Genomic DNA, 26806 nt, shown 5'->3' on the forward strand with positions numbered 1-26806 from the left:
TCTCTCCAGGTTAAAAAAGAAGGAGGTGGGTGCATTGATGTCCCTCAGTGTGGTAAAACGTGACCGGACCAGAGCTCCTTTAGCCTTCTCTTGAAGAAAACAAGTCAACTGCTGTCTTTTTTTTATTTAACTGCTCTGTATTTTCAGCAGCCACACTCTCCAAAACCTCAATGTCCTCTTCTAGTTTCTCTATAGCCTTCCTAGTATTAATACTAGAGAAGGATGCGTACTGTTGGCAAAACACTTTCACTTGACTTTTTCCTTCCTCCCACCACTGAATTAAGGAGGGAATAAAACTCTTTCTTGGCTCTCCAATTACTCCAAAACAATTTTCACAAAAAAACAAAAATAATGTAAAAATTTAACATTAAATTGCCAGAATGATTTCGGCTTGTCCATGTGTGACAAAATTAGTTCCAATAATACCAAATGATGATCTGTAAAACCAACTGGGGAAATTTGACAATTTTTTAAAGATGCAACCCGTAAAGAATTCATATTAATAAAAAGAGAGAAAACACCCAGTGTTGGAGTTCCATTTCTAATTTAATAATCAACTCTCAATTTTTTCTGTCTTTTACCACTTAAAATTTTTCTACCAGCAGTCACATGCTTCCTCAGGCGATATCTCTTCTTGTCATCAAGAAAGTCTGTTCCTACCACCTTCTGTAGGGTACTCACAAACTTTCTAACATCTGGAAAATATTCTTGTACCACAACCATTTTACCGAATGTATCCTCCAAAAACTCATCTAATTCTTTCAAAGGGTATACATCCTTACTCTGGAAACGCTGTCAGCAATTGAGAGTCACTATCAGTCTCCAGCCCCATAGCCTGGCTACCATCACCATGCCGAACCTGCTCTATTATATTAAGATCATCAGTGTTTACCTTGTCAGCAGCCTTCAGCTGCTGTCTCACATCACTAGCCTGTGCCATTTTCATCCGATCAGCAATACTATTCTGTTCTATAATTTGCATGTCATTCTTACTTTCATCATTCTCAATAATAGCACGTTGTCCCTCTACCTTCGCCGCCACCGATCCACGGCTTTCAGCAAGGGGTACCTCCTCCGTCGAGACGGCATTCACACTCATAGGGCCCACTCCAACAGGGTCAGGCTCAGCCGTCCGCCCCTCAACGTCAACGACCCCGTCTTCCACAACCGGACCTGCCTGGGCGTGATCCTCGGGGCTATCAGCAGCAGCGGGTCTCACTGTTACATTGTTATGCAGGCACCTCACCCATTTATGACCAACATCTCCACACTCAAAACATTTGATGCTTCCCGAGCTTGCATACACCATATACATTCCTTCCTCATGACGAACACGGAAAGAAACATCCAACGTCTGCGTCTGAAAGTCTAAAAACATGAAAACCTGTCGTCTAAATGACTGAACATGCTTCAGTTTTTCATCCTTACATCCTAGCCCGACATTACGAAACCCACTAGCAAACTTACCAAAACACTTCAGCTCCCGTTCTAGCGCCTCGTGCAAAATAAACGGAGGGACGCCCGACACAGTGATCCGTGTTGACGGTACGGCCAGCGGGGAAACTGGGATAAACTAGTCATTTAGAATTAATCCGTTCTCTATAAATTCTGTTACATATTTTTGATGTTTAAAAAACACGACCACCGCTTTATTCATGAGAGATATGCATATATCCCACCTGTTCGCCAACAGCCAGCAGCACTTGCTCCACCGTGAAGCTAGGCTGTGGCACAATCCGCACGCCGTGCCTCAGAGAGGGGTGGCGTCTCAGGCGGCGCCATCCTCGCCACGAGGCACGGACAAAACCTTTAGAATAAAAAAAGACTAACCTCTAGTTATACACCAAAAGCCTACACCGTGACGATACAATAATCACACTGTGAGAAAACATGTATTTAGATAAATATACAAAATTATTCTTCCAACTCTCCCTCACGCGTCTCTGAAACACACCACCACAGAAGAAGAAGAAGAATCACCTTTTATTGTCATGAACATGCATGCATGCACATCAAATGTGATCTCTGCATTTAACCCATCACAGTGAACACATACACGTTAGTGGAAGACACCTGAGCAGGGGGCAGCTGAAGGTAGGTTAGTTGAAGGTAGGTAGGTTAGTTTTCTCCAGGCACTCCGGTTTCCTCCCACATCCCAAAAACATCCGTGGTAGGTTGATTGAAGAGTGTAAATTGCCCGTAGGTGTGAATGTGACTGGGAATGGTTGTTTGTATATATGTGCTCTGCGACATGCTGGCAACCAGTTCAGGGTGTACCCTGCCTCCTGCCCGCAGTTAGCTGGGATAGGCTCCAGCACGCCCGCGACCCAAGTGAGGATAAGCGGTACAGAACATGGATTGATTGATGGATGGATGAAATGTACAAGACAAATATTAGTAAAAATTGATTTATTGAAAAAAACTAATTAAACATCCATCTAGAACAAAATAACAACAACAAAAATATAAAAGCCTGAATCCTTCCTGGAAAAGATTGCAACCCGGACATTACTGATCCAATTGTTCTTAATTTAGAGTAAATGTACTCTGTTCATACATTAATTTATGAACTTGAAATTTTACATATTCTTTCCGCTATAGTGGCAATCTTTTCAAGCAAGGAATCGTGCTTGTCATGAACAGTATATCCTCGCAGTGGGTGGTGGTGGGGGCTGGGATGTAGGAACATTAGTACGCTCCTTCAGGAGATGGAGAAGTTGCTCCTCAATCTCCTCCTCAATTCTTTTGCTCCATTACAATTCCTCTTTCCTGTATGAAAAGGAAACAATTTGGTGATAAAAAGCAGTTTGTAAAGTTTATATTTGTTAATGATATCAATAATATATTTTATTTTTGGCGCCTTTCATGTCACTTAAGGTCACCTACACTGGGTTAAAACAATATAAAATGAATACCTGAACAAGAAAATACAGCAACACAGTCCAGAAGAATCAATAATAGTAATTAAAACCAAAGCAGTTATAATGAATATAACTTAAAAAAAAATTATCGTAGCCCAGACAAAAAAAAAAAAAAAAAAAAAAACAGAAAAGGATAGAATACATTACTAGTCATGGAGAAAAGCATACCATAATTTCTTATACATGTAGTACACTTGTACCCTGTAAAATTCAATCCAAATGTATGTACATAGTCTATGAGGCAGTCTATGAGGAGGGGCAGCGGCATCCTGTTCTCCTTGACCCAACTCCCATTCCCCTTCATCTGACCGATATGGTTCATCTGTAAATAGAAATAAATAGTGTGCGTCTGTGTAATCAGGTGGCCGGTGGTTGTGCTAAAGCTTTGGCTAATGCTATTGCTATCTTGGTTAACAGTTCAACAGCGGTAAACAAGTAAATGAATAAATACACTTACCACGTATGACAGCTTCATTCCTTCACAACTTTCCAAGCCTGCTCCTTTCTTGCTCGGTCAGTACTGACAACATGGACTGTCATACAGCTCAGTGTGCCCACAGACTGCAACAATCACATCCTCCATTTTCATCTGCTCAACAATCGTACAGGACGCTGTGTGTGAGGTAGTCCATTCGATGCTGATTGGCTGTCATGATGCGAATGTGGCTTGTAGTTGAACTCTCCCAGGTTTGAGCGAACAGGCCAAGGAGGCGGATTTTCGCCTGCCTGCGCCACTCGCGACGCGTCAAACGCATCATACGTGCATTCTGTGTTCATTCATTTCACTATGCTGCCTTCGTGTACAATAAACATAAGGAGGGCAGGATTACTAGAATTATGAAATGCCTGGAGAAGCTGCTGCTAAATGTGATCCTACAACTGGACACCCTCCAATTTGCCTACAAGGCCAAATGGGGCACTGAGGACGCTGTGGCCTGTCTGCTGCACCTCCTTTTTCAGCATCTGGACTCCCCTGGCCACTTTGCCAGGATACTTTTTGTAGACTTCAGTTCTGCCTTTAATGAATTCCAACGGCATCTGATGATCCAAAAATTGCGCCATCTTAACATCCCCCCTCCACTGATCCATCTCATCCATAACTTTCTCAGCAACAGACTTCAACCTTTACAGGTAGGCACAACATCACTAGTAGTCAACACCAACACTGGAGCCCCACAATGCTATGTGCTGAGTCTTTTTCAGTACACACTCTACGCCAATGACTGCATCAGCCCATCTCCCAGGATCAACCACCTAACACAGCCATCCTTGCTCTTCTCACTGATGACCGTTCTGTTCTAGACTCCCATAAAACCATCATTCATTTCACCCCGTGGTGTGAGAACAACCATCTGTACCTCAGTGTCACCAAAACAAGAGTTAATTATCACTCTTCCCACCCACAGCATCCTATCACCATTAATAATGAAGCAGTAAAAATAGCAGACACCCAAGGCTACCAACTCTCCATAAACAGAGGACTATGTTGCTCCACATCTCCTTCTGTTACTGTATCAAAGCATCAGCCAATCCATTTTACTGTACTGCTCCAGCAGTCATAGATACCCTAAACAACAGGCCTCGCTGAGTATTGTGTGTGCTGAAACATTTGTTGTGTTTTGTACTGTGTAGCCTGTTTGTTTTTGCTGACCCTGATCTTGGGGAATCCATCTACGGCTTGTGGAAAATAATTTCCCTGCGCAGACAAGGTCTAAGTCGAACAAGTCTTCCTTTAGTCTATGAAGTTGATGAAGAGGGGGAGTTCCACTCCACAGCACAGGATCTGTTCTGCTAGAAGCCTGTCTGTGTCATGAACGGAACAGAGGATAGTACCCAAAAATGCACGACTCCAAAACAAATTGACAGTTTAAAAAAAGAGAGGTTTCTATACGGGCATAGGTCAGTACACAGGCAGGCAATCCAAAAAAGGCAACGGTATCCAAAAACATGAGGCAAAAAGGCGAGGTCGATAATCGGAACAGGGTCAAGTCTTACTGTGAGTCTGTGACGTGGAAACAAGGACTGCTGGAACGCGACGACAAGGTACAACGAACTGGCGACGAGAGAGAATGAGACACGAGGTTAAATCCAAGGGGTAATTAGGGTGAACGAGGCACAGGTGGTGAAGATGCTCTCAGGAGCAGGTGTGTGTGAAACAGGGGGAAGACAAAAACCGGAACACACACCCATGACAGTCTGTCTTTCAGAGCTTGACGTCAACTGTTTCCTGCATCCTCTTGAATATAATTCCACCAAGAATTTAAGGACTATAATTCCACCAAGGACCTTCCCTGACAAGGGCATAATCCCACAATAGTTAGATTTCTTATGTTTTTATGTCTCAAAAGTATTTTCTGTCAAATGGCTGTCTGTTGCCATACTAGAACAGCTCCAAGGAGACAAAGACCAGACTAATTCCTTGTGTGTTTTTGACATACTAATAAATAAAATAAATACTTGGCAAGTATGTAATTCTGATTCTGATCAGTAACACCCAACATCCCAGATGTGCTGCCCTTTGCTTTTAACCTTTCAATGCCATATTTTAGGGCCCAGGGGGGTTCCCTCCTCTTTACCAAGAGCCATCGATTTACCTGTACTGCTGAACTTAAGAGGACTTGAATGGCTTGACATTGGCCTATAAACTACCATCTCCTTAAGCAGCCTTGTTGTTGATTTCCCCACAAAGCCTCTGGAGCACACTTCCACTAGACAAACCTTGGTTTTCCAGCTGTTAGCTCGGCATATTTAAGGCTCTGTTGCTTGTTGGCCTCCAAACCTGCATTCTCCCATTGCACAGTCAGTTCGACAATGTAAACATTGTGAAACGGACCAGAACACGGGGTCGGTTCTGAGGTTTAAAGTGACACCTGTGGCAGAGAGATGGATGCTGAACAGGCTCATGTCCATCATTGACAATCCACAGGATCCACTGCACAGTGCCATCACCCCGGCAATAGTAGCTTCACTGACAGGCTACTATGCTGCTCCACTAAGAGAAAGGGGGGGGAAAAAGAGAGAGGAAATACTTCTTTCCCCATGACATGCTGCTTTTTAATTCCAATTCCAAATCATATTCTCTCAGCTCTGTTCTGACAAAACCGTGCAGGAAAATCACCATGCACCTTAATCCAAACTGTCAGACCGCACTGGATCTTTTTAGTGATGTTGCGGCAATCTCTGGTGAGAAGCAGAGATCTGCCCAAAACCTCCAGTCCTGTGCTCCACCAAGCTAACCAAAGCCAGATGTTGTACTGGCCTTGATTTTGGTTGACTGCACTTTCACGCAAAAAAATTCTTGGGGGTGGCATAATGGAATAAGAGAGGTAGCGCATTGGTCCGTGTCTCTTTTGGAAGTTGGATATAACGTTTGGAGACAGATATTAAAAATAGAAAAACGACTAGTTATTTTATTTTTGTTTTAAAATATAAAAACCTGTCTGGAACGAGTATGGACAATTTGAATAATTGTAATTTCTAAAACGCGACCTGTTCAGGGTGTACCCTGCCTCTCGCCCGAAGATAGCTTGGATGGGCTCCAGCACGCCCACGATCCTAGTGACGATAAATGATACAGAAAAAGGATGGATGGATTTCTAACACGAAAATAGAATATAGCACAAAACACAAATCGAAAAATGACCTGTATATTTGTTTTGGATTAGCAGAACTCACGGACAAGAACAGTGTTCATGCTGGCCAGTAAAGGGTGAGAGTGTGGTACCGAAACATCCCAACCGTCGGAAATCAGAAGAAGAATGAGGGGGCGCAATTCATGAGATTCATAGGCTGCAGGTGTGGGAGGGAGATAAGTCAAATGAAGACAATATAATGTTCCATCTCCAGCTGCATCTCAAAACTGCTTACTGCGTACCACTAATTTGATTCATTCGACAACTGTCGGCTAATAATTGCACCCCCTCGTTCTTCGTTGTTTTCTAGTGGTTGGCATGTGCAGGCACCAGGCTGTCGCCCTACACTGGCCACCATGAGCACTGTTCTTGTCAGGGGCAACTTCCGCCAATCCAAAACAAATATACAGGCCATTTTTCTATTGGTGTCCCGTGCTATATTCGATTTTCATTCTAGAAATGACAATTGAAAATCAAAGCGTTATTCAACTTTTTCTTCCTCATTCCAGACAACAAAAATAAAATCAAGCTGTATTTCAATTTTGGTTTTTCTATTTTAAAACAAAAATCAAATAACCAGTAGTTTTTCTATTTTTATTGTATGTCTTCAAACATGATATACAATTACCAAAACAGACACGGACCCGCATTGATGGCTGCTGGTCTGGTCGGCAGCATCAGCTGGAAGGCCCTTGATTGTGCCACAAGGTGTAATGACCTTATATGAGGCTTGTCTTGACAGCCAACCAGGATGTGCTTGAGGGTTGCTGGTTATGGACAGAGTGGGGGCATGTAAAATCTATTCTATACCACTGTTTAAGAATACTGGGAGATGGTCCTTCGGCTGGCCTGGGAACACCTCGGGATCCCCCCGGAAGAGCTGGATGAAGTGGCTGGGGAGAGGGAAGTCTGGGCGTCCCTGCTAAAGCTACTGCCCCCGCAACCCGACCTCGGATAATCGTTAGAAAATGGATGGATGGATGGAAAGACATCATATGTTGCTCGCAAAATGAAGCCGGTGTGAAATGCTTCTATACTCCACATTTCCTTCCAAGAGAAATTCATCTTCATCATCTCATCCAATGTCGCTGTTTCACCTGAGACAGGGTTGCGAATATTGATGCCTTTATCTTGGGCGCGTACCTCCTCAATGAGTAGAGCTCTGGAAAGGAGCTTCATTTTGCTAAGATGGCTTGCTGTCTTCAAGGCCAAAGACTCCTCTCCCGCGGAGTACACAGAAATTTTAAGCCTGTTCAATATTTATGACTGCAAATCCTCATCTGTGTGCTCCACTTCAAATAAAACTTATTGTAACTTAATGAAGTACCAGTAGAATGTGGTTTTGACAGTCATCAATTTTCTATAGTGCTTGTCCTCAGAGTGTGATGTGAAACAGAACAAGAGCCAATTAGGAAGTCATCTGAAATTTGTGCTGTTACCGAACATGAATAAACTGGTTGTTTTGACTGTTTGCATAACATGTTTCCAAAGCCACTCAACACAATAAATATGGAAAAAGTTTGTTACCAAGATTTAGTCAATAGATAAGATTTTTGGGATCTTCCGGCAATCTGGATGCCCTGTGTCACCATGCTGCCTCTCTGAGGTCAGCCTTGGTACTATGCCAGACAACTGGTTTGAGGAAGGAGACTCAAGATTCTCTGCAGAGATATTGCTACGTGCTGTGTTGGACATATGTATATGGCACTTTATAAAAAAATAAGCACGTGCCAAGTTTTTCCTCATCATGTGTTGGGTCTCTCACATTTAAAAAATCAGTTAAAGATGTTAAAAATGGATGTGTTTATCCATCTTTAGAAGTTCCACTGTATTGTATGTTTATCTCCAGAAATAAAATTTAATGAACAACCGAGTTGTAGTTGTAGATACAACTTGAAATATACTATATTGGCAAACGTATTTGCTCACCTGCCTTGATTCACATATTAATTTAAGTGACATCCCATTCCTAATCCATAGGATTCAATATGACGTTGGTCCACCCTTTGCAGCTATAACTTCAACTCTTCTGGGAAGACTGTCCACAAGGTTATGGAGTGTGTTTATGAGAATGTTTTTACCATTCTTCCAGAAGTGCATTTGTGAGCTCACACACTGTTGTTGGATGAGAAGGGCTGGCTCTTAAGTCTTCACTCTAATTAATCCCAAAGGTGTTCTATCGGGTTAAGGTCAGGACGCAGCGGGATGTCATTTCAGACCTTATGTGAGTCAAGACAGGTGAGCGAATACTTTTGGCAATATTGTGTATGTCTAGCAATAATGGAAAACATGACATGAGGGTTACCTGCATTGCAGTTTGTGCATGGAAAGCAATGTTTAAGTCCAGTCGGGATATTCATGTAGGTTCTGTTCATGCACAGTCGGCATGATGTGCTGCCGCCGTCTATGGTACATTCGTTCCTAACATGACTTCCTGTTGTAAAGAACAGATGCATAGATGTCCATGAGAATATGTGTAATTTTAATAACCACAAACTACAAGTCACTCAATATGCCTGGGATATTTATTTTCTACAGAAATAACTAGTGTATAGGTCCAAAGAAATCTCACTCATTGCCTGTTAGGAGAGCCCTTTCAGTAAATATAGTTGCTGTCACGTTACCAAAATTATGAATTTATGGCTTTTTTTTCCTCAATTTTTTTAAAAAAGTATGACTTCAAACGATACCTGCATGAGGTATCTGTATAATGACACTAATGATACCATGGCAAAAACCTATCCCAAACTTTCTTCCAAGGGCTGCAAAAACCATGCTGATCAGATGCAAGGGCGTCTGACATTCTTCACCTTTAATTTATTGAACATGCTAAAACCAATCCATCAGTATTACATAGTTGTACTAATGATAAGATATTTGTATTTTTTTAGGATAAAAATAAAAGCAATATCCTAGTAACGAGTCTTTTTTACTTTCTTAGACTTTACTTTTTGCAGTGTGAAACATTCTTGACCATCACTTAGCTGAATTTGAGAAGGGGGCCAACACATCTTTTGGCAATACTTCATTCATAAAAAGATAGTAAAACAAATAAGCTCAGTTGTTTGTAATAATGTGAAATGACACAGAGAAAAAGTATTGAACACGCCAACTGGTATTTATTTAATACTTTCTCCTGTATGGAGAAACAAGTCTCATGCATTGCTCTGGTGTGATTTTGGCCCATTCCGTCACACAAGCAGTCTTCAAATCTTGAAGGTTCCGTGGGCTTCATTTATGGACCTTGAGTTTCAGTTCTTTCCATAGATTTTCTATTGGATTCCAGTCAGGTGATTGGCTGGGCCATTCTAGTAGATTGTTTTTTCTTCTTTCAAACCAATTGAGTTTCCTTGGCAGTATGTTTTGGATCATTATCCCACTGAAATGTCCACCCTTGTGGACCCATTTTCATCATCCTCGTAGATGGCGGCAGATTTTTTTCAAGAATGTCTCGGTACATTTGCCAAGTCATCCTTCCTTCAATAATGTGAAGTTTACCAGTACCATTTGCTGAAAAGCAGCCCCACACCATCATGTTCCCACCTCTGAACTTTACTGTTGTTTTTAGGGTGATGTGCAGTGCCATTTCTCCTCCAAACGTGGTGTCCACTATGGCATCCAAACAGTTAAATTTTGCTCTCATCTGACCATACGTTATTCTCCCAGTATTTAACTGGATTGTCCAAATGTTGTTCAGAAAACTTTAAACGAGCTTTGACGTTTTTTTTTTTTTTTTTTTTTTCAGCAATGGGGTCTTGCGTGGTGAGCGTGCATACAGGCCATGGCGGCGGAGTGCATTACTCACCGTTTTCCGTGTGACAACAGTACCTGCTAATTCCAGCAATTTTTCAAGCTCTCCACAGGTGGTCCTTGGCTCCTGAACAACTATTCTGATTAATCTTTGCACTCCTCTGTCACAAATCTTGTGAGGAGCACCTGATCAAGGCAAATCTATGGTGCTATGATTGGCTACCCACTTACTTATTATGGCCCCAACTGTGCTCACTGGAACGTTCAGAAGCTTAGATATGCGCCTCGAGCCAATGCTACCATTATGTTTCACAACAATTAGTTTGCAATATTCTTGAGACAGCTCTTTGCTCTTACCTATCATGAGATGTTTCTTGGCTCCCACCTTGGCAATAAAAATATTTTGTAGGCCATCAATTAGGACTGAACCAGGTGATATTCATTTGCACTGACAAGGGGCTGATTGATGTTTGATTATACACTGGGGAACAATTTGAAAAAATAAATTCTGTTAAGTTAGATTTTTATGATGATTAAAACTAAAATTGGCAGGCTGATTCCAAAATTGCAGTCAGTTTTTTTCTAGCGCGTCAAGCATTTTCTCCACAGCTTACCCTCCAGATAAGCAAAATTCCACTGATTAGCTGTAGTAAGACTTGCCAGCTGATTACAATTGGACTCATCTACAGCTACGTGGAAACTTGTTTGTGCAGTCACAATTGAGACAGTGTGGTGAGAGGTGTGTGACGCTCCCAATAAGTCAGTACTATCAATATCTGCAAACAGCAAGATAGCATAGTAGGAATTAAGACGATTTGTGCCATATCCTTTGTAAAACATAATAGTGTTAAATACACATTACATTCATGCCTGTTTCTTTCATATTACATTGTAGGTCAATATTTGAAAAGTTTTATAAAACAAGCAAATATCTGTTAAGTACATAATTTTTCACATTTTTTAAAGAAAACTGGGATCTATAGTTCAAAAACTTGACGTGATAGAGAAAAACAGATCAGTTTTGGATTCCGCACCCAAACATTTGATAAAAACCACTATCAGACCTAACAACAAAAATTGTGTTCGCCAGTTGGTAGATTTTAGGTGTTTTCTTGGCTTTCCTTGCCTTTTTGCACCTCCCTTTCTTCATGTGTTCTATACTTTTTCCCTGTGTCATGTCACATTTTTACACACAACATAATTTCTGATGCGGCACGGTGACTGACTGGTTAGAGCGTCTGCCTCACAATTCTGAGGACCCGGGTTCAATCCCCGGCCCCGCCTGTGTGGAGTTTGCATGTTCTCCCCGTGCCTGCGTGGGTTTTCTCCGGGCAGTCCGGTTTCCTCCCACATCCCAAAAACATGCGTGGTAGGTTGATTGAAGACTCTAAATTTGCCTGTAGGTGTGAATGTGAGTGCGAATGGTTGTTTGTTTAAATGTGCCCTGCGATTGGCTGGCAACCAGTTCAGGGTGTACCCCGCCTCCTGCCCGTTGATAGCTGGGATAGGCTCCAGCACTCCCGCAACCCTTGTGAGGATAAGCGGCTCAGAAAATGGATGGATGGATGGATAATTTCTGATCTTATTTGTTCTACTTTCTTTGTAGGTCTGGATTACTTGGGTTGTTTCCAACATCGGCTGAAATGTTCATGTCAATAGCACCTTATATTTAGTGAGAAAAACGGTGACGTGTTAAATACTTATATGTCAGCCGCTGTGTGTATATGTGTATATATATATATATATATATATATATATATATATATATATATATATATGACACGCACGCACACAAACACACACACTCTATATTGCCAAAAGTATTCACTCACTTGCCTTGACTCACATATGAATTTAAGTGACATCCCATTCCTAATCCATAGTGTTCAATGTGACGTCGGTCCACCCTTTGCAGCTACAACAGCTTCAACTCTTCTGGGAAGGCTGTCCACAAGGTATAGGGGTGTGTTTATGGGAATTTTTGACCATTCTTCCAGAAGCGCATTTGTGAGGTCACACACTGTTGTTGGATGAGAAGGACTGGCTCTTAAATCTTCACTCTAATTAATCCCAAAGGTGTTCTATCACGTTGAGGTCAGGACTCTGTGCAGGCCAGTCAAATTCATGCACACCAGACTCTGTTATCCATGTCTTTATGGACCTTGCTTTGTGCACTGGTGCACAGTCATGTTGGAAAGGAGGGGGCCAGCTTCAAATTGTTCCCACAAAGTTGGAAGCATGGAATTGTCCAAAACGTCTTGGTATGGTGAAGCATTCAGAGTTCCTTTCACTGGAATTTAGGGGCCAAGCCCATCTCCGGAAAAACAACCCCAAGCCATAATCTTATCTCCACCACACTTTACACTTGACACAATGCAGTCAGACAAGTACCGTTCTCCTGGCAACCAAACCCAGACTCGTCCATCAGATTGCCAGATGGAGAAGCGTGATTTGTCACACCAGAGAATGCGTCTCCACTGCTCTAGAGTGCAGTGGCAGTGTGCTTTACACCACTGTATCCGACGCTTTGCATTGCAGTTGGTGATGTATGGCTTGGATGCAGGTGCTCGGCCATGGAAACCCATTCCATGAAGCTCTCTGCGCACTGTTCTTGAGCTAATCTGAAGGCCACATTAAATTTAGAGATCTGTAGCAATTGACTCGCCAGAAAGTTGGCGACCTTGTTGCACGATGCGCCTCTGCATTGCTAACTCCGCTCTGTCAGTTTACGTTCATGGTTGAGTTGCTGTTGTTCCCAAACTTCCACGTTCTTATTATACAGCGGGCAGTCAACTGTGGAATATTTAGGAGCGAGGAAAATTCACAACAGGACTTTTTGCACAGGTGGCAGCCTTTTACAGTTCTGGAATTCACTGAGCTCCTGAGAGCGACCCATTCTTTCACAAATGTTTGTAAAAACAGTCTCCATTCCTAGGTCCTTGATTTTATACACCTGTGGCCATGGAAGTGATTGGAACACCTGATTCTGATTAGTTTCGTGGGTGAGCGAATACTTTTGGCAATATAGTATATATAGCTATGAAATAGAATAAATATTGACACAGCGCCTCAGCTATTTAACATTTTAAAATGTAATTGAACAAAAATAAAATTGTTCTCTTGCAGCTGTCTATATTTGACAGCCTAGATTAAAATGTAAAAATTGCTTCACAGAATTTTTTTTTTTTTTTTTAATGACTAACCAGCACAGATTTTTCTACATTACTTCAAGCATCTTGTAACCAACTTGAAATGGATATAGTCTTACCAGTTGGACACTTCGGACAACATTGCTCCTGGTTTAGTTGATACTCAGTTTGATGACATTGAAGTGTAAAGCCTCTGAAGACATAAATCAGGATGATCTATAGAGAGATAACATGGTGGTTATTATGGCTATAGTTAGAAAGAGAAGGCAAGAACATAACATGACTTTTTCTTTCTTCAAACTAACACACAAACCCCCCATATTCATGTTTGTCTCTAAATTAATTCGTTCAAGTTCCAGATACTTTTTAATTGTAGGTCAAATTCGAGTTGTTTGCGTACAGAAGCCTTTGAGTTTGAGTAAGGATCGCGATAACAATAGTGGGTGGACTGTACAGCTCTTCTGTCTTGCTAAAGGACACATTAACACAGTGAGTCTGGAGCCATGTCGATCCTCAAGTCTCAGCAGACTATGCTTCCCTGTACAATATAATGAGCTATAATAACTGTGCCAACACCTCTGCCTTTCCAAATGGAAAAATGCTCAGTTTTTACTGAAACTAGTAGAAAATTAGCAAATTATAGCGAATTTAAGTTTTTTTGTTTTGTTTTTGGGGGAGTGGTCAAATGTATTGGAAGTATTATGTTAATGCTCAAACGTGACATAATTTAATGTCAGCGAGCCAGATTTCAGCAAGCTAGCTCTCTAAAAAGCTAACTGTTTATTCATTGCAGGCACCTTCTCCTTGTTCTGTCCAATCCTGTCCTATATTGTCCTGTCTTTCCCTCACAGGGTGAAGCATGACTGCCCCATACGACACGCTCATCTGTCATTCTACTTTGTATATAATGATTTATTTTCCTTATCTTTCTTACAGCTAGTGTACTGTCTTTTGTTGTCTTCTCTTCTGATATTTAGTTATCTTTTCCCTGTCTCTTCCTTTTTTCTACCACTTCCCTTTAAAACTTTGTTCTCTCCGACTGAAATTTTCAATAAATCAGAATACAAAGGACCACAGTGGCAATATAAATCCTCCACTGTGGCACAGTAAAACTGTTCCGAATTGAGTATTTATTTTTTTGGTGACTCCTTACTTTTTAAACAAGTATTTGTACTTTCTACTCCTTACATTTTAAGAATGGGCTTGTTACTTTAAAAAAAATAAAGTTAGCGATGATGCAGCGTAAAAAGCAGAACGCCGAAACCAAAAGTAAGTGAGATCGACATCGTACATATGACATGCTCCTTTGAGCGATGCTAAGCTAGTAGGGGCAAAGCATCAGCGCAGTCCATGTTTGTGGACTGGCGACACGGTCAGAAACCCAAATAATGATGCCTGCACATTGTGCTGCATACGGTTGGACACGTGTCGTACAATCACAACAGGGGAACTCCATCCATCCATTTTCCATATTGCTCATCCTCACTGACTCTGAGCGAGAGGTGGGATACATCCTGAACTGGCCGCCACCCAATCGCAAGGCACAACAACCATTCACACGCACATGCACACCTAACGGAAATTTAGAGTCTTCAAATCAACCTACCATGCATGTTTTTGGGATGTGGGAGGAAATCGGAGTACCCAGAGAAAACCCACACAGGCACGAGGCGAACATGCAAACTGCACACAGAAGAGGCCAGAATTGAACCTGGATTCTCAGAACTGTGAGGCATATGTGCTAACCAGTCATCCACCGTGCCACCCTATGTAATTATCTAATTGATATGTTCGTTCTGAAGATTTTTTCTTCTAACGCTATTTATTCTACGATGAGATTTAACCAGTGATTAATCCATCCATCCCTCCAATTCCAACACCTCTTATCCTGGTTAGGGTCACGGGGCGTTGGGGCCTATCCCAGCTGACTTCGGGTGAAAGGTGGACTACACCCTGAACTGGTCGCCAGTCAGTCGCAGGGCACATATAGACACAGACAACCATTCGCACTCACATTCACACCGTCACTGAGTGGGAACTGAACCCATGCTGCCCGCACCAAAGTCAGGCGAGTGTACCACAACACCATCAGTGACTCCAGTGATTAATATTTATAGTTTATTATTCCAATTTAGAAAAATTGTTTTCTTAGCGCGGCACGGTGGACGACTGGTTAGAGCGTCTGCCTCACAGTTCTGAGGTCCGGGGTTCAATCCCCGACCCCGCCTCTGAGGAGTTTGCATGTTCTCCCCGTGCCTGCGTGGGTTTTCTCCGGGCACTCCGGTTTCCTCCCACACCCCAAAAACATGCATGGTAGGTTCATTGAAGACTCTAAAATGCCCGTAGGTGTGAATGTGAGTGCGAATGTTTGTTAGTTTAGCGAATGTAATAAAACTTAACTTTCCCTGTGTCCCAGTTGTGTGCATTAACAGAGCAAACGCAGTTCTGCCAGCTGCTTGCTGCGTCGTGAATGGCGCGACTGGTGTTACCACAACAATGAACATTTATGGAGTCGTGAAAAAACTCCTGTGTCCGTTCGATGGAACGATAACCCACCCTACTCTGCCTCTGACTGGCAAGCACCAAGAAAGGATTCATACTTTTGATTCATTGTGTGTGGAAGCTCTTCATCGACACACACACACGGAGGGCAGGTCTTAAACTATGTATCAACGGATGCAGAATGAAAGTGTTTCATGCGTCCCTGCTAATTTCTGTGTGTCTTCGACGGGGGACGCATATTAATCAATTCTGAGATTCCTGCACTCCTCCCTTGCCTTCCTGCTTCCCTGCACTTGTGTCCTTTGAATGAAGCTGCAGAATTAATAATGAAGAATGAAGATGACCAATGAAGGACGCAGCAAGATGTACACGGCGTTGTCCAGGATGCCACAAGTCTGCCTGCCATCGCCCTCAGCCCGCCGACAAAGCACACCCTCATCCTGTAAGCCCCATTCTTTCACGTAGCCCTAACATTTCCCCCTCACCTAATTTTTAGATTCTGATTTATTCGGAAATTGCCCCGATTTAGTTAACCTCCACTCCGTTTCTGACTCCGACACCAATTTAGATTTTTTTTCCCTGGTTTTCCACGTGAGTTGTTGTCACATTATCCCTTTTCCAATCACTGTATGTCCACGCCCAATTCTTTTCCCTCTCACTTTTACATGGGCACCCATTTGGACATCCATCCGGGACCTCCATGAGGTGGCCAACTGAGGCACCCAAGTAAAAGTTCAGTTTTGTCGTCATATAGTTCTGCTCCGTTTCACAGCCACAAAATTATTTCCAATTTTCACACCTCGTTCCATGCCCGTCCAGTCCTGACCACAAACCTGGCCCTCGTTCTGTTCCAAATTCTTCATCTCGTATTGTACCACCCATGTTTCCTAGTTCACCTTCCCTTGTTCCTGCACACTCTGCCCCTCTTGCTTCCTGTGCTCCCCAACCTCTATGGCGGCAGCCTGAAAAAGCAAATGCAGACCCTGTTCCTGCTCCTCGGCCGCTGCAGCAGGCCCCGTTCCGGCTCCTTGGCAGCTGCAGCGGGCCCCTATTCCGGCTCCGCGTCAGCTGCAGCAAGGTCCCGTTCCTGCTCCTGCGGCGGACGCTGTGCGGCTGCCACCCGACCCTGCTATGGCGACACTCATCCAGCGGCTGCCTCCCGACCCTCCTCCGGCAACGCTCGTCCAGTGGCCGCTTCCTCACCATACTCCGGCGACACTCGTCCAGCGGCCGCCTCTCGACCCTGCCGTGGATCCTATGTTGCTGTCTCTTGCCTGCCCAGATCAGCATTACTTTCACAATGTCCTTGATTTTCGGTCATCCAATGTAGTAGAACAAGTGACTTATGTCTGCCTGATATAGGGACTGTCTTGCTGAGCATCCCTTTGCCAAGACTCCTGACCCGTACTTATCCCTCCGATCCACCCTGAAGTTGGGCCGTCAATCCAAGTAGTCCGTCCATTCAGTCCTGCACTCCTGTTACTCCATCTTTCACGTTTAACTTCAACCCATTAATTCAGAACAGTGTCTTTGAGACAGGTGGACCCACATGCATGGATGCAGCAACAAGCAGAAGTGTAACAGTAAATTGATTTCACTGAAGAAGAGCGAAATATTAAAAAGTCACAAAAACAATGATAGTAATATAATAAATATAAAACAAAGCCAGGAATGACAGAAACAATGTTACTCTGACAAAACTGGTCTGAAAATAAGGACAAAAACACAGCAGACTAGTTTCATCTAAATTCTGAATTTTTTTCCATAGAAAATTATGAAACGACAGTAAAATGTTCAGCGTCAAACCATCACCATCATCAAATCTTTATGGACTGTACAGGTAATGTTGAGGAAAATTGTCAACATTCCTAACATCCATATAATTGTAAAACAAAATTAACAGTACATAAAATTAAGTTGTTTTTTTTTTCTGTTTGAATTTGCATGACTGATGCATAGAATATGAGGAAATGGACAGGGACCATCGCTAGGGGTGAGGAGTCGCCTTTAAGCCTTGGAAAAACGTGATGAATGCGCAGCTGGACGATTAGTATTGATGAGCTGACACTGTGGTTTACAATTGTTATCGTCAACTTAAGACCTCTTGATACTCCAGCGCTCGCGCGTGTGACAGCACCCGTACTGCCCCTATGTGACGCGCACACAGCACATATTTTCGCCGCACGCAGAATGCTGTGGAGATCATCTCTCGTGATTGGTCCGTTTTAGTCACATGCTGTGATGACGTATTCAGCTTTCCCCTTGGTTCCTCAATACTGCCATCCCGACTTTCCTCTGGTGGATGCACATACCCCCTACGCCACCGCCTTCTTAATCGATTTTGTAATATAAGTAAACGCATCATCTGGTCATCTACAGTGTAGGTCGATGTGTTGTAGCAGGCACTGATCCACGGTCGCCATTGTTGTTACTTTGTTCCTTGTTCCGGAAAGTAAAAACGGCTACCGGAATTGGCCATAAAATGCAGAGGAAACTCCAACCTGTGGTGTCCTAGCCAATACCAGCCGTAGCGACACCCCCGACTGGAGAACTGCAGCACATTTTCAAAACAGCGCGTGTGGGTTGCACTCAAGTATAAAGGCAAACTGCGCCCGGGTATAAAATTGCCTTTTGTGTCAGCTGAGCTGCAAGGACACATGTAGAGGCATGTAGTGATTTTGCATGTACCGATAAGCACCAGTAGTGGCAGTAGTGTGACATATGTAGAGTTGATTGACCATGCCGAGACAATGAGTAAACTAAACTGAAGCTGAAGCTAAACTCCACAGGTTCTAATTGTTTCCATAGACAAGAGCATTGAGAATAAATGCCTTAGTATTGTTGTACGTTCTCTTTGTATGTCTTACTGCCGTGTTTTTGTTGAAGTAACAGTTGTTGGACGGTTTTAAATTACTGCAGTAACAACCCCAGGTGACATGGTAACAAGTAGCCCCTTAGACAGACATGCAAAATCAAAGGCATGAAAAAGGTGAGCAAAAAAAAAATTGTGGGGGGGGGGAGTGGTTTCCTGGGGGGATCCCCCGGGCCCCCGCAGATTTTTTTTTTTTTTTGTATTTTATTATAACATAACATAAATTAAGCAATCTGGAAGACTGAAGAGTACAATAAGGCAAAAAATAATAATAATTCTTCACACAGAAAAACTTATTTACACCACTCAAGTACATCTTGATGCACAAATTGAAGATTAAGATTTTCCTAATTTCTTTGCCTTTTTGTTCTGGCCTCCAGCTTTAGCTAGGCCCATCTCCACCTGGACCTGATGTCAGCTTCAAGTTGTGCCACATGAATAGCATCCTCCTCTTTGAGCACTCTCATTCTGGAAAATAATTGACTAAAATCATTGTCTGTTTCACTTAATTTTTCACTATTACCAACTTCAAAGGATAATCCCAAATGCATCCTCCAGGAAAATATTAAGTACAATATTTTTCTGTTTTTATTGGCCATTTCTGAATTTGAAGTTAGTTCATTCTATGTTGTGACATATTCCTTAACACCAACTCCGTCACATTTAACATTAACATGCGTAAAGTAATTAAATAATTTTAGGCGCGTTTCCTAATTAATACAAGATGTACTAGCGGATCAACTCTTGTCGCCGATGTCACGTGTGCTTCGCGGTTCCGCTTGGACCGCAACCAGGGCAGCACTTCAATGTGAAAATGCAAAAGACCGGTGCAACAACTACGATACGGGCTGATCTGATGAGCAAAAATGTTGCTTAAACCGAAGAGTAGCAATAGAGGATGTCCGCTCCAGAGGTGGGTAGAGTAGCCAAATATTGTACTCAAGTCAGAGTACTGTTACTTGACAATAATGTGACTCAAGTAAAAAGTAGTCCTCCAAAAAATTACTTGAGTAAGAGTAAAGAGTACACAGTGAAATAAGTACACAAGTACTGAGTAAATAGTGACTAAATTTTAACCACAGCATGAACATCAATAAAAAAAGATTCTAAATAAAATGTGAATGTGCAAATTCTGATGCTGCTGTGTGTGGGGTGAGGGGGGGGGGGGGGGGGGGGGGCGGTGTGCGCGCGCAGTCCAAACTACATCACATCTGCAATTTACTGCACAGTATTTTCTACAGTTATAAGTGTGCTGAAATATCCACATTTGGGCAGACAGTGTCAGACAAATACTACAATACAAGAAATCTGTTGGTTTTGTTCATCTAAATGTAAACAAGAGTAGCTCGCCTTTGCCTTCATGGTAACGATGACCTTCCCATCATGGCTTCCACATAGGCACGACAATCAGTCGGGCTGGCTTATGAACGTGAACGTGAGCCTTTGATTGGGAAATATCTGTAAATAACACGCATGTTTGTTTAACCCGCAGGGGTTAAAGCTAGGGATTTTTTTGTTATTGTATAACTTTAGGGGCAATCGAATTAAGAAGTTCCACTGTTCTGCAATTAAACAATGCAATTAAATGAAATCAACAAAATGACATTTGCAACAGTGCAAGACCACCACCAATAGGCTTTTATGTAATCGTTAAAACAACCAAACAGTGATTAAAACAGCCAATATGATTGAGTCAATCCTTGGTAGAGAGGAGAAAGGCTTGCTAAAACAGCTACATATAATAGTTTGGTTTACCAGCACACGATGAGCTTTCAGTTGGTTATTTCCCAATGGCATTCTGCTTTAGGCACTTGAGACAAGCCGGAAATGCTAATGTTGTAACACCCTGCATGGGCTGAGATGCAAATCCAAAATCAGTTAGCTGACATCTGGGGGGAAAAAAAGAAAACATGTTAAAAGTCAATACAAATCTAGCCAAGTATCTCCCAGAAGTGGAATGGATGAGTGATCACGGGTAATATTTTTAACGTCCATCTGAAATCAGGATGGATTAGATGTCAGTCTCATATGCAGATATTACAGATGTAACAATATCCATGATACCGCGATATCGCAAAATTAAAAGTGCCTCGATATCATCGTGGTCTTGTTTCTGTATAAAATAATGAGCCGTTGTGTTTAAAATTTAGTTTTGGACATGCTATACACATCCACACCGCTTACCCAAGCTGCTACAGCCACACTACAGCGCTCCACTTCCTCATTAAGGGTATAAACGCACCAGATTGGATGCGTAACCCATGTGACCATGTGGGATACGTCACAAACAATACACTGATAAGCTGAGTGGCCCACATGACCGAAGGCTACGTTGGGAGGGATGCAGAAACAAATCAGTGCCCTGAGTCCCTCCCATGGCTACAGCGTAGCCGCTATGCCGGTCTGAGCATTGTGTCGCAATCGATTGGGCGAGAGGCGCCTTTCGTTCGCGTCGGACTCCGTCCCAGCAAACACTGACCCATGGGCCAGGATCGGCTGCTAGTGGAGCTCCACTTAGCGAAGCTGCATCCTGGCCGGTGGCGGCCACCACTGGGAAGCCCCACTAGCCGGCCCGCCACAGGCCGCTCCACCTCAAATAGATCCATCAATCCATCCATTTTCTTTTACCGCTTATTCTCACTTGGGTCGCAGGCTGCTGGAGCCTATCCCAGCTATCTTCAGGCGGGAGGTGGGCTACACCCTAAACTGGTCGCCAGCCAATCGCAGTGCACATAGAAATAAACAACCATGCGCACACACATTCACTCCTATGGGCAATTTAGAGTCTTCGATCAACCTACCACGCATGTTTTTGGGATGTGGGAGGAAACCGGAGTGCCCGGAGAAAACCCCTCAGAGAGATGATCCGCCAAATTATTTAAACATATTGGAACAGCAGCACTCTTTAGTGCTGCTAGTATCCATCCATCCATTGTTTATCTCAAGCCGAAAGTCGTGGGTGAAAGAACATCAGAATAATGATAGACTCTCTATTACAACATATCCCTCTGCCAATACATTACAGTAGTGCCGAAAATGAAATAGGTCCACTCTATACAAATACAGATATCAATGCAAACATAAATGTGACGTACTTCCCTCTCTTCTGTCCACATTTCAAATTAAAACATATTACCGACTCCGCCCAGAAAAATAAATAGTCATACAATATCACTAAGTGGCGGAAAAGAAAGAGTGCTCCTGCATTTATGACTTGACTTGAATTTTTGGACTCAAGCAAAGAAATCACTGTTAATGGGCCCTATCTAATTTATGATGTTCTAAAAAATATATATGATATTACAATATATACAGTTAAATTATTGAACAGACAATTTCTCAATGGACAGTTTTGTTATTGAGAGCATATATTATTGCAGCAATAATACTGTTTTGGGGGTAGAGTATATGAATGTAAACATTGGATGGACAGGAATGAAGTGTACGGTAGTATATGATTTGAAGCTGACTTTTACAAAAACCTGTGGGAAAACAGATAGAAACTACTAAAACCTATCGAGAAGGACTCGGCAAGAAGAAGAGCAAGAGCAAGAAAGAGGTTTTTCAGTTCTCTTGCTTTCGCCTCTTTGCCCCACCTGTACCGTGAAACTTCCTGCAATACGGTGAGTCTTCTTGCAATACCATGAGCTTTCCCACGATATCGCAATAATTATCGTACCGTGACATTAATACCAGCGGAACGGTGGACGACTTGTTAGCACATCTGCCTCACAGATATGAGTACTGGGGTTCAAACCCCGGCCCCGCCTGTGTGAAGTTTGCATGTTCTCCCCGTGCCGGCGTGGCTTTTCTCCGGGAACTCCGGTTTCCTCCCACATCCCCAACACATGCACGGTAGGTTGATTGACGACTCTAAATTGTCCTTAGGTGTGAATGTGTGCGCGAATGGTTGTTTGTTTATATGTGCCCTGCGATTGGCTGGCGACCAGTTCAGGGTGTACCCCGCCTCTTGCCCGAAGATAGCTGGGATAGGCTCCAGCACGCCCGTGACCCGCGTGAGGATAAAGCGGTACAGAAAATGGATGGATGGATGGAGATTAATACTATGATAAAACCAAACCGTGAGCTATAGTTACATCCTTAGCAGATATCAAGGACTTTTATTTTCAAATGCTTCATTGGATCTTATTGAAACTCTCTGTGTGGCATCATGGGATAGCCTAATATCTCAGAGGTGGAATAGCTGAGTGATAACAGGGGCATTATTATGTCACTCTACAATCAGAGGTAACAAAGTCAAATACTCACAAGATGGCGCCTACCAATGTGGTTGCCTCAGTTACGCGCTCTCTAGTATTGTTTTTGTTTTTCGTTCGTCTTTGGAGACATTACACGACTCACTTACACAAGGGGAGACTTGCTAATCATCAAGGAGGCTACTCCGGACTTTCTTTCACCAACTTTCGCAAATCCGCTCAGTTTTTTTCCACGAGTTACTCACCGGAGCAGCGTCCGCGGTCTTCGACGCATGGAGGCGGAGGCAACGCCACAGAGGGAAGCTAGCCAGCATCCAGGTGAAACTTCGCAAGAGAGGATACAGATTGGCGTTCCCGTAAATCCACCTCGCGAATGTACGCTCCCTCCCCAACAAAATGGACGAGCTTCATCTTCTGATAAAGACCAGTAAAGACTTCGGACGTTCTGCCGCCATGTGCTTTACGGAGACCTGGCGTTGTGACGCTGTGCCCGATGGCGCCGTCATGCTTCCCAGCTTCCATCTTCACAGAACAGACCGCGACATGGAATCATCGGGAAAATCAAAAGGCGGTGGGATATGCTTCTATATCAACGAAAAATGGTGTACGGACGTCACGGAACTCAGCACACACTGCAGCCCGCATTTGGAGTCGCTGTTTTTGAACTGTAAGCCATTCTACTCGCTGCGTGAGTTCGCATCATCATTCTCGCTGGCACCTATATTCCACCTCAAGCTAACACGAACGCCGCACTGCTAACGCTCGCCGAACAAGTCAACAAAATTGAAAAAAAAACACCCGGACTCACCCCTCATTATTCTCTGGACTTTAACAAAGCTAAACTCAACCACGAACTCCCTAAATACAATCAGCAGATCGCATACCGTGCTAAACTTCGTGCACCACTGGGCTCGTCACTGCTTAATTCACTTAATACCGACATACAGGCAAGAACTTAAATACGGGAAGCCTGCAGTGAAAACAGTGAAAAAGTGGACCAATGAAGCAAAGATGGAACTTCAAAGCTGTTTAGACTGCACAGGCTGGAGTGTCTTTGAAAATTCCGCTGGCAGCCTAGATGACACTGTCACATCCTATATTACTTTCTGTGAAGATGTGTATGTACCAACAAAGTCATTTCGCACATTCAACAACAACAAGCTGTGGTTCACTGCCAATCTTAAGCAGCTTCGCCAAGCTAAGGGAGGACGCTTATCAAAGCGGGGAGAAGGCCCTGTATAATCGCGCTAGAAACCTGCTGACTAAAGAAATTAACATTGCAAAGAGGAACTATGCAGCAAAGTTGGAAAAACAGTTTAGCGCTAACAACTCTAAATCAGTCTGGCGTGCATTCCAGTCTCTGACCAATTACAAGTGACGATCCCCACAAGCTGAGAATAATAGCACACTAGCCAACGACTTGAACACCTACTCCAGATTTGAAAAGGACACTTTCACACCACACACCCACCCGGCCGCACCACCGACCACAATCACACCACCGACTGCTGCGTTAACCATCCACGAACAGGATTTGAGACGCATCTTCAAACAACAAAAGATTAACAAAGCGGCAGGCCCAGACCATGTGTCCCCATCCTGCCTCAAAATCTGCGCGGACCAGCTCGCTCCAGTCTTCTTACAAATATTCAATAGATATCTGGAACTGTGCGAAGTACCATCCAGTTTCAAACGCTCCACCATCATTCCAGTCCCCAAGAAACCTACAATCTCTGGTCTAAATGACTACAGGCCTGTCGCTTTGACATCTGTGGTCATGAAGTCATTTGAACGTCTCGTGCTGGACCACCTCAAGAGCGTCACAGGTCCCCTGCTGGACCCCCTGCAGTTTGCCTACCGAGCGAACAGGTCTGCGGATGATGCAGTCAACATGGGACTGCACTTCATCCTGGAACAACTCGACAGTGCAGGGACCTACGCGAGGATCCTGTTCGTGGACTTCAGCTCAACGTTCAACACCATCATCCCAGAACTCCTTTCATCCAAGCTTCTCCAGCTCAGCGTCTCACCTGCCATCTGCCAGTGGATTTACAGCTTTCTGACGGGCAGGACACAGCAGGCGAGGCTGGGGGAGGCCACCTCATTCACACGCAGCATCAGCACTGGGGCACCCCAAGGTTGTGTCCGCTCTCCGCTGCTCTTCTCTCTCTACACGAACGACTGCACCTCAGCGCACCCGGCTGTCAAACTCCTGAAGTTTGCAGATGACACTACTGTTATCGGCCTCATCAAAGACAGTGACAATTCTGCATATCGACAGGAAGTGGAGCGGTTGGAGCTGTGGTGCGGCCGACACAACCTGGAGCTGAACACGCTCAAGACTGTAGAGATGATCGTGGACTTCAGGAGGCATCCTTCGCCACATCTGCCCCTCACGTTGTCCAGCTGCCTTCTGTCAACTGTCAAGACCTTCAAGTTCCTGGGAATTACAGTCTCTCAGGACCTGAAGTGGGCGATCAACATCAACTCCGTCCTCAAAAAAGCCCAGCAGAGGATGTACTTCCTGCGGCTTCTGAGAAAGCACGGCCTGCCACAGGAGCTGCTGAGGCAGTTATACACAGCGGTCATCGAATCAGTCCTATGTTCTTCCATCACAGTCTGGTTTGGTGCTGCTACAAAAAAGGACAAACTCCGACTGCAACGGACAATCAAAACTGCTGAAAGGATTGTCGGTACCCCCCTACCCACCCTTGAGGACTTGCATGCTGCCAGAACTAAGACAAGAGCATGCAAAATCCTCTCGGACCCTCCACATCCCGGTCACCAGCTCTTCCAGCTCCTTCCCTCAGGTAGGTGCTACCGATCAATGCAACCTAGAACTAGCAGACATTCCAACAGCTTCTTCTCTCTTGCAATCAACTTCTGTAAACAGCTAACCTACAATTCTATTACAACATGCCTGGCAATTTTTTTTACTTGAGTTTGTTGTCACATTTCTGCGGGGCCAATTATACATTACTCGTGCACTCACTGTAGTAGTCTCGCCACGCTGCACTATTTGCATATCTGTTGTTGACCAATACTGGCCACTCATGCCAGAGTAGCATCTGCTCCATTTGCACACTGATTGAGGACTATCTGCAACATTTGCACAATCACCATTGTCCCAGATTATCGCACTACTCGCTTGAAGTCTTGGCGCCCTTTGCACAATGGTCAATGCACCGGACTATTGCAATATTAGTCTTTCGAACTGCTCTAAGTGCTAGAGGACTCTGCATCTTTTTGCACAATTGTCAAAAAAAAAAAATAATAATGTACCGGCATTACCAGATAACTAGCATTCCCTTTATTGCTCTATTTTTCGCAGTCTTTATGTCCCAAACGTGTTCTCTGTCAATTGACTGTCTGTTGTCATACTAGAGCGGCTCCAACTACCGGAGACCAATTCCTTGTGTGTTTTTTGGACATACTTGGCAAGTAAAGATGATTCTGATTCGGATACTGTATTGCAGATTTCAAAGGTCTTTTATTCTGTAACGCTACATCAGCAGATCTTAATGAAGTTTCCTGGGTTGCCTCCATGGATAGCTTTGTAACTTGCAGAAGTGGAATAGCTGAGTGATAAGATGGGGATTATTTTTAATATTTGTCTGAAATCAGAGGTAATGATACTCATATATGCAAATTTCAAAGGGCATTTATTTTTAAATGTAACATCAGATCTTAAACAAACTTCCTATGTGGCACTCGAAGGTGCCAAGATAGGTCACAACAATTGCAAACACCACAACAAATGCAA

The 26806-nt window shown here is 43.4% G+C and overlaps 1 protein-coding gene across 5 annotated transcripts in view; it reads right to left on the bottom strand.

The window, feature by feature from the left end:
* LOC133408539 (tumor necrosis factor receptor superfamily member 14-like) overlaps nt 1–26806 on the bottom strand; it is a 59246-nt gene that overhangs the window by 29047 nt on the left and 3393 nt on the right. For 2 of the 5 annotated variants that reach the window (XM_061687579.1, XM_061687589.1), the window contains exons 2-4: nt 20582–20715; nt 13572–13668; nt 8859–8987 (exon numbers count right to left, since the gene is read on the bottom strand). In XM_061687579.1, coding sequence (XP_061543563.1) covers nt 8859–8987; nt 13572–13668; nt 20582–20623 — 268 coding nt within the window. In that variant the 5' untranslated portion in view covers nt 20624–20715. Of the gene's footprint in view, nt 1–8858; nt 8988–10660; nt 10785–13571; nt 13669–19186; nt 19924–20176; nt 20277–20581; nt 20716–26806 lie in introns of those variants that run through there. The other 3 variants (XM_061687569.1, XM_061687560.1, XM_061687551.1) reach the window with 3 other exon arrangements.

The sequence above is a fragment of the Phycodurus eques genome, chromosome 1, assembly GCF_024500275.1.
Source record: "Phycodurus eques isolate BA_2022a chromosome 1, UOR_Pequ_1.1, whole genome shotgun sequence".
Lineage (NCBI taxonomy): Eukaryota > Metazoa > Chordata > Actinopteri > Syngnathiformes > Syngnathidae > Phycodurus > Phycodurus eques.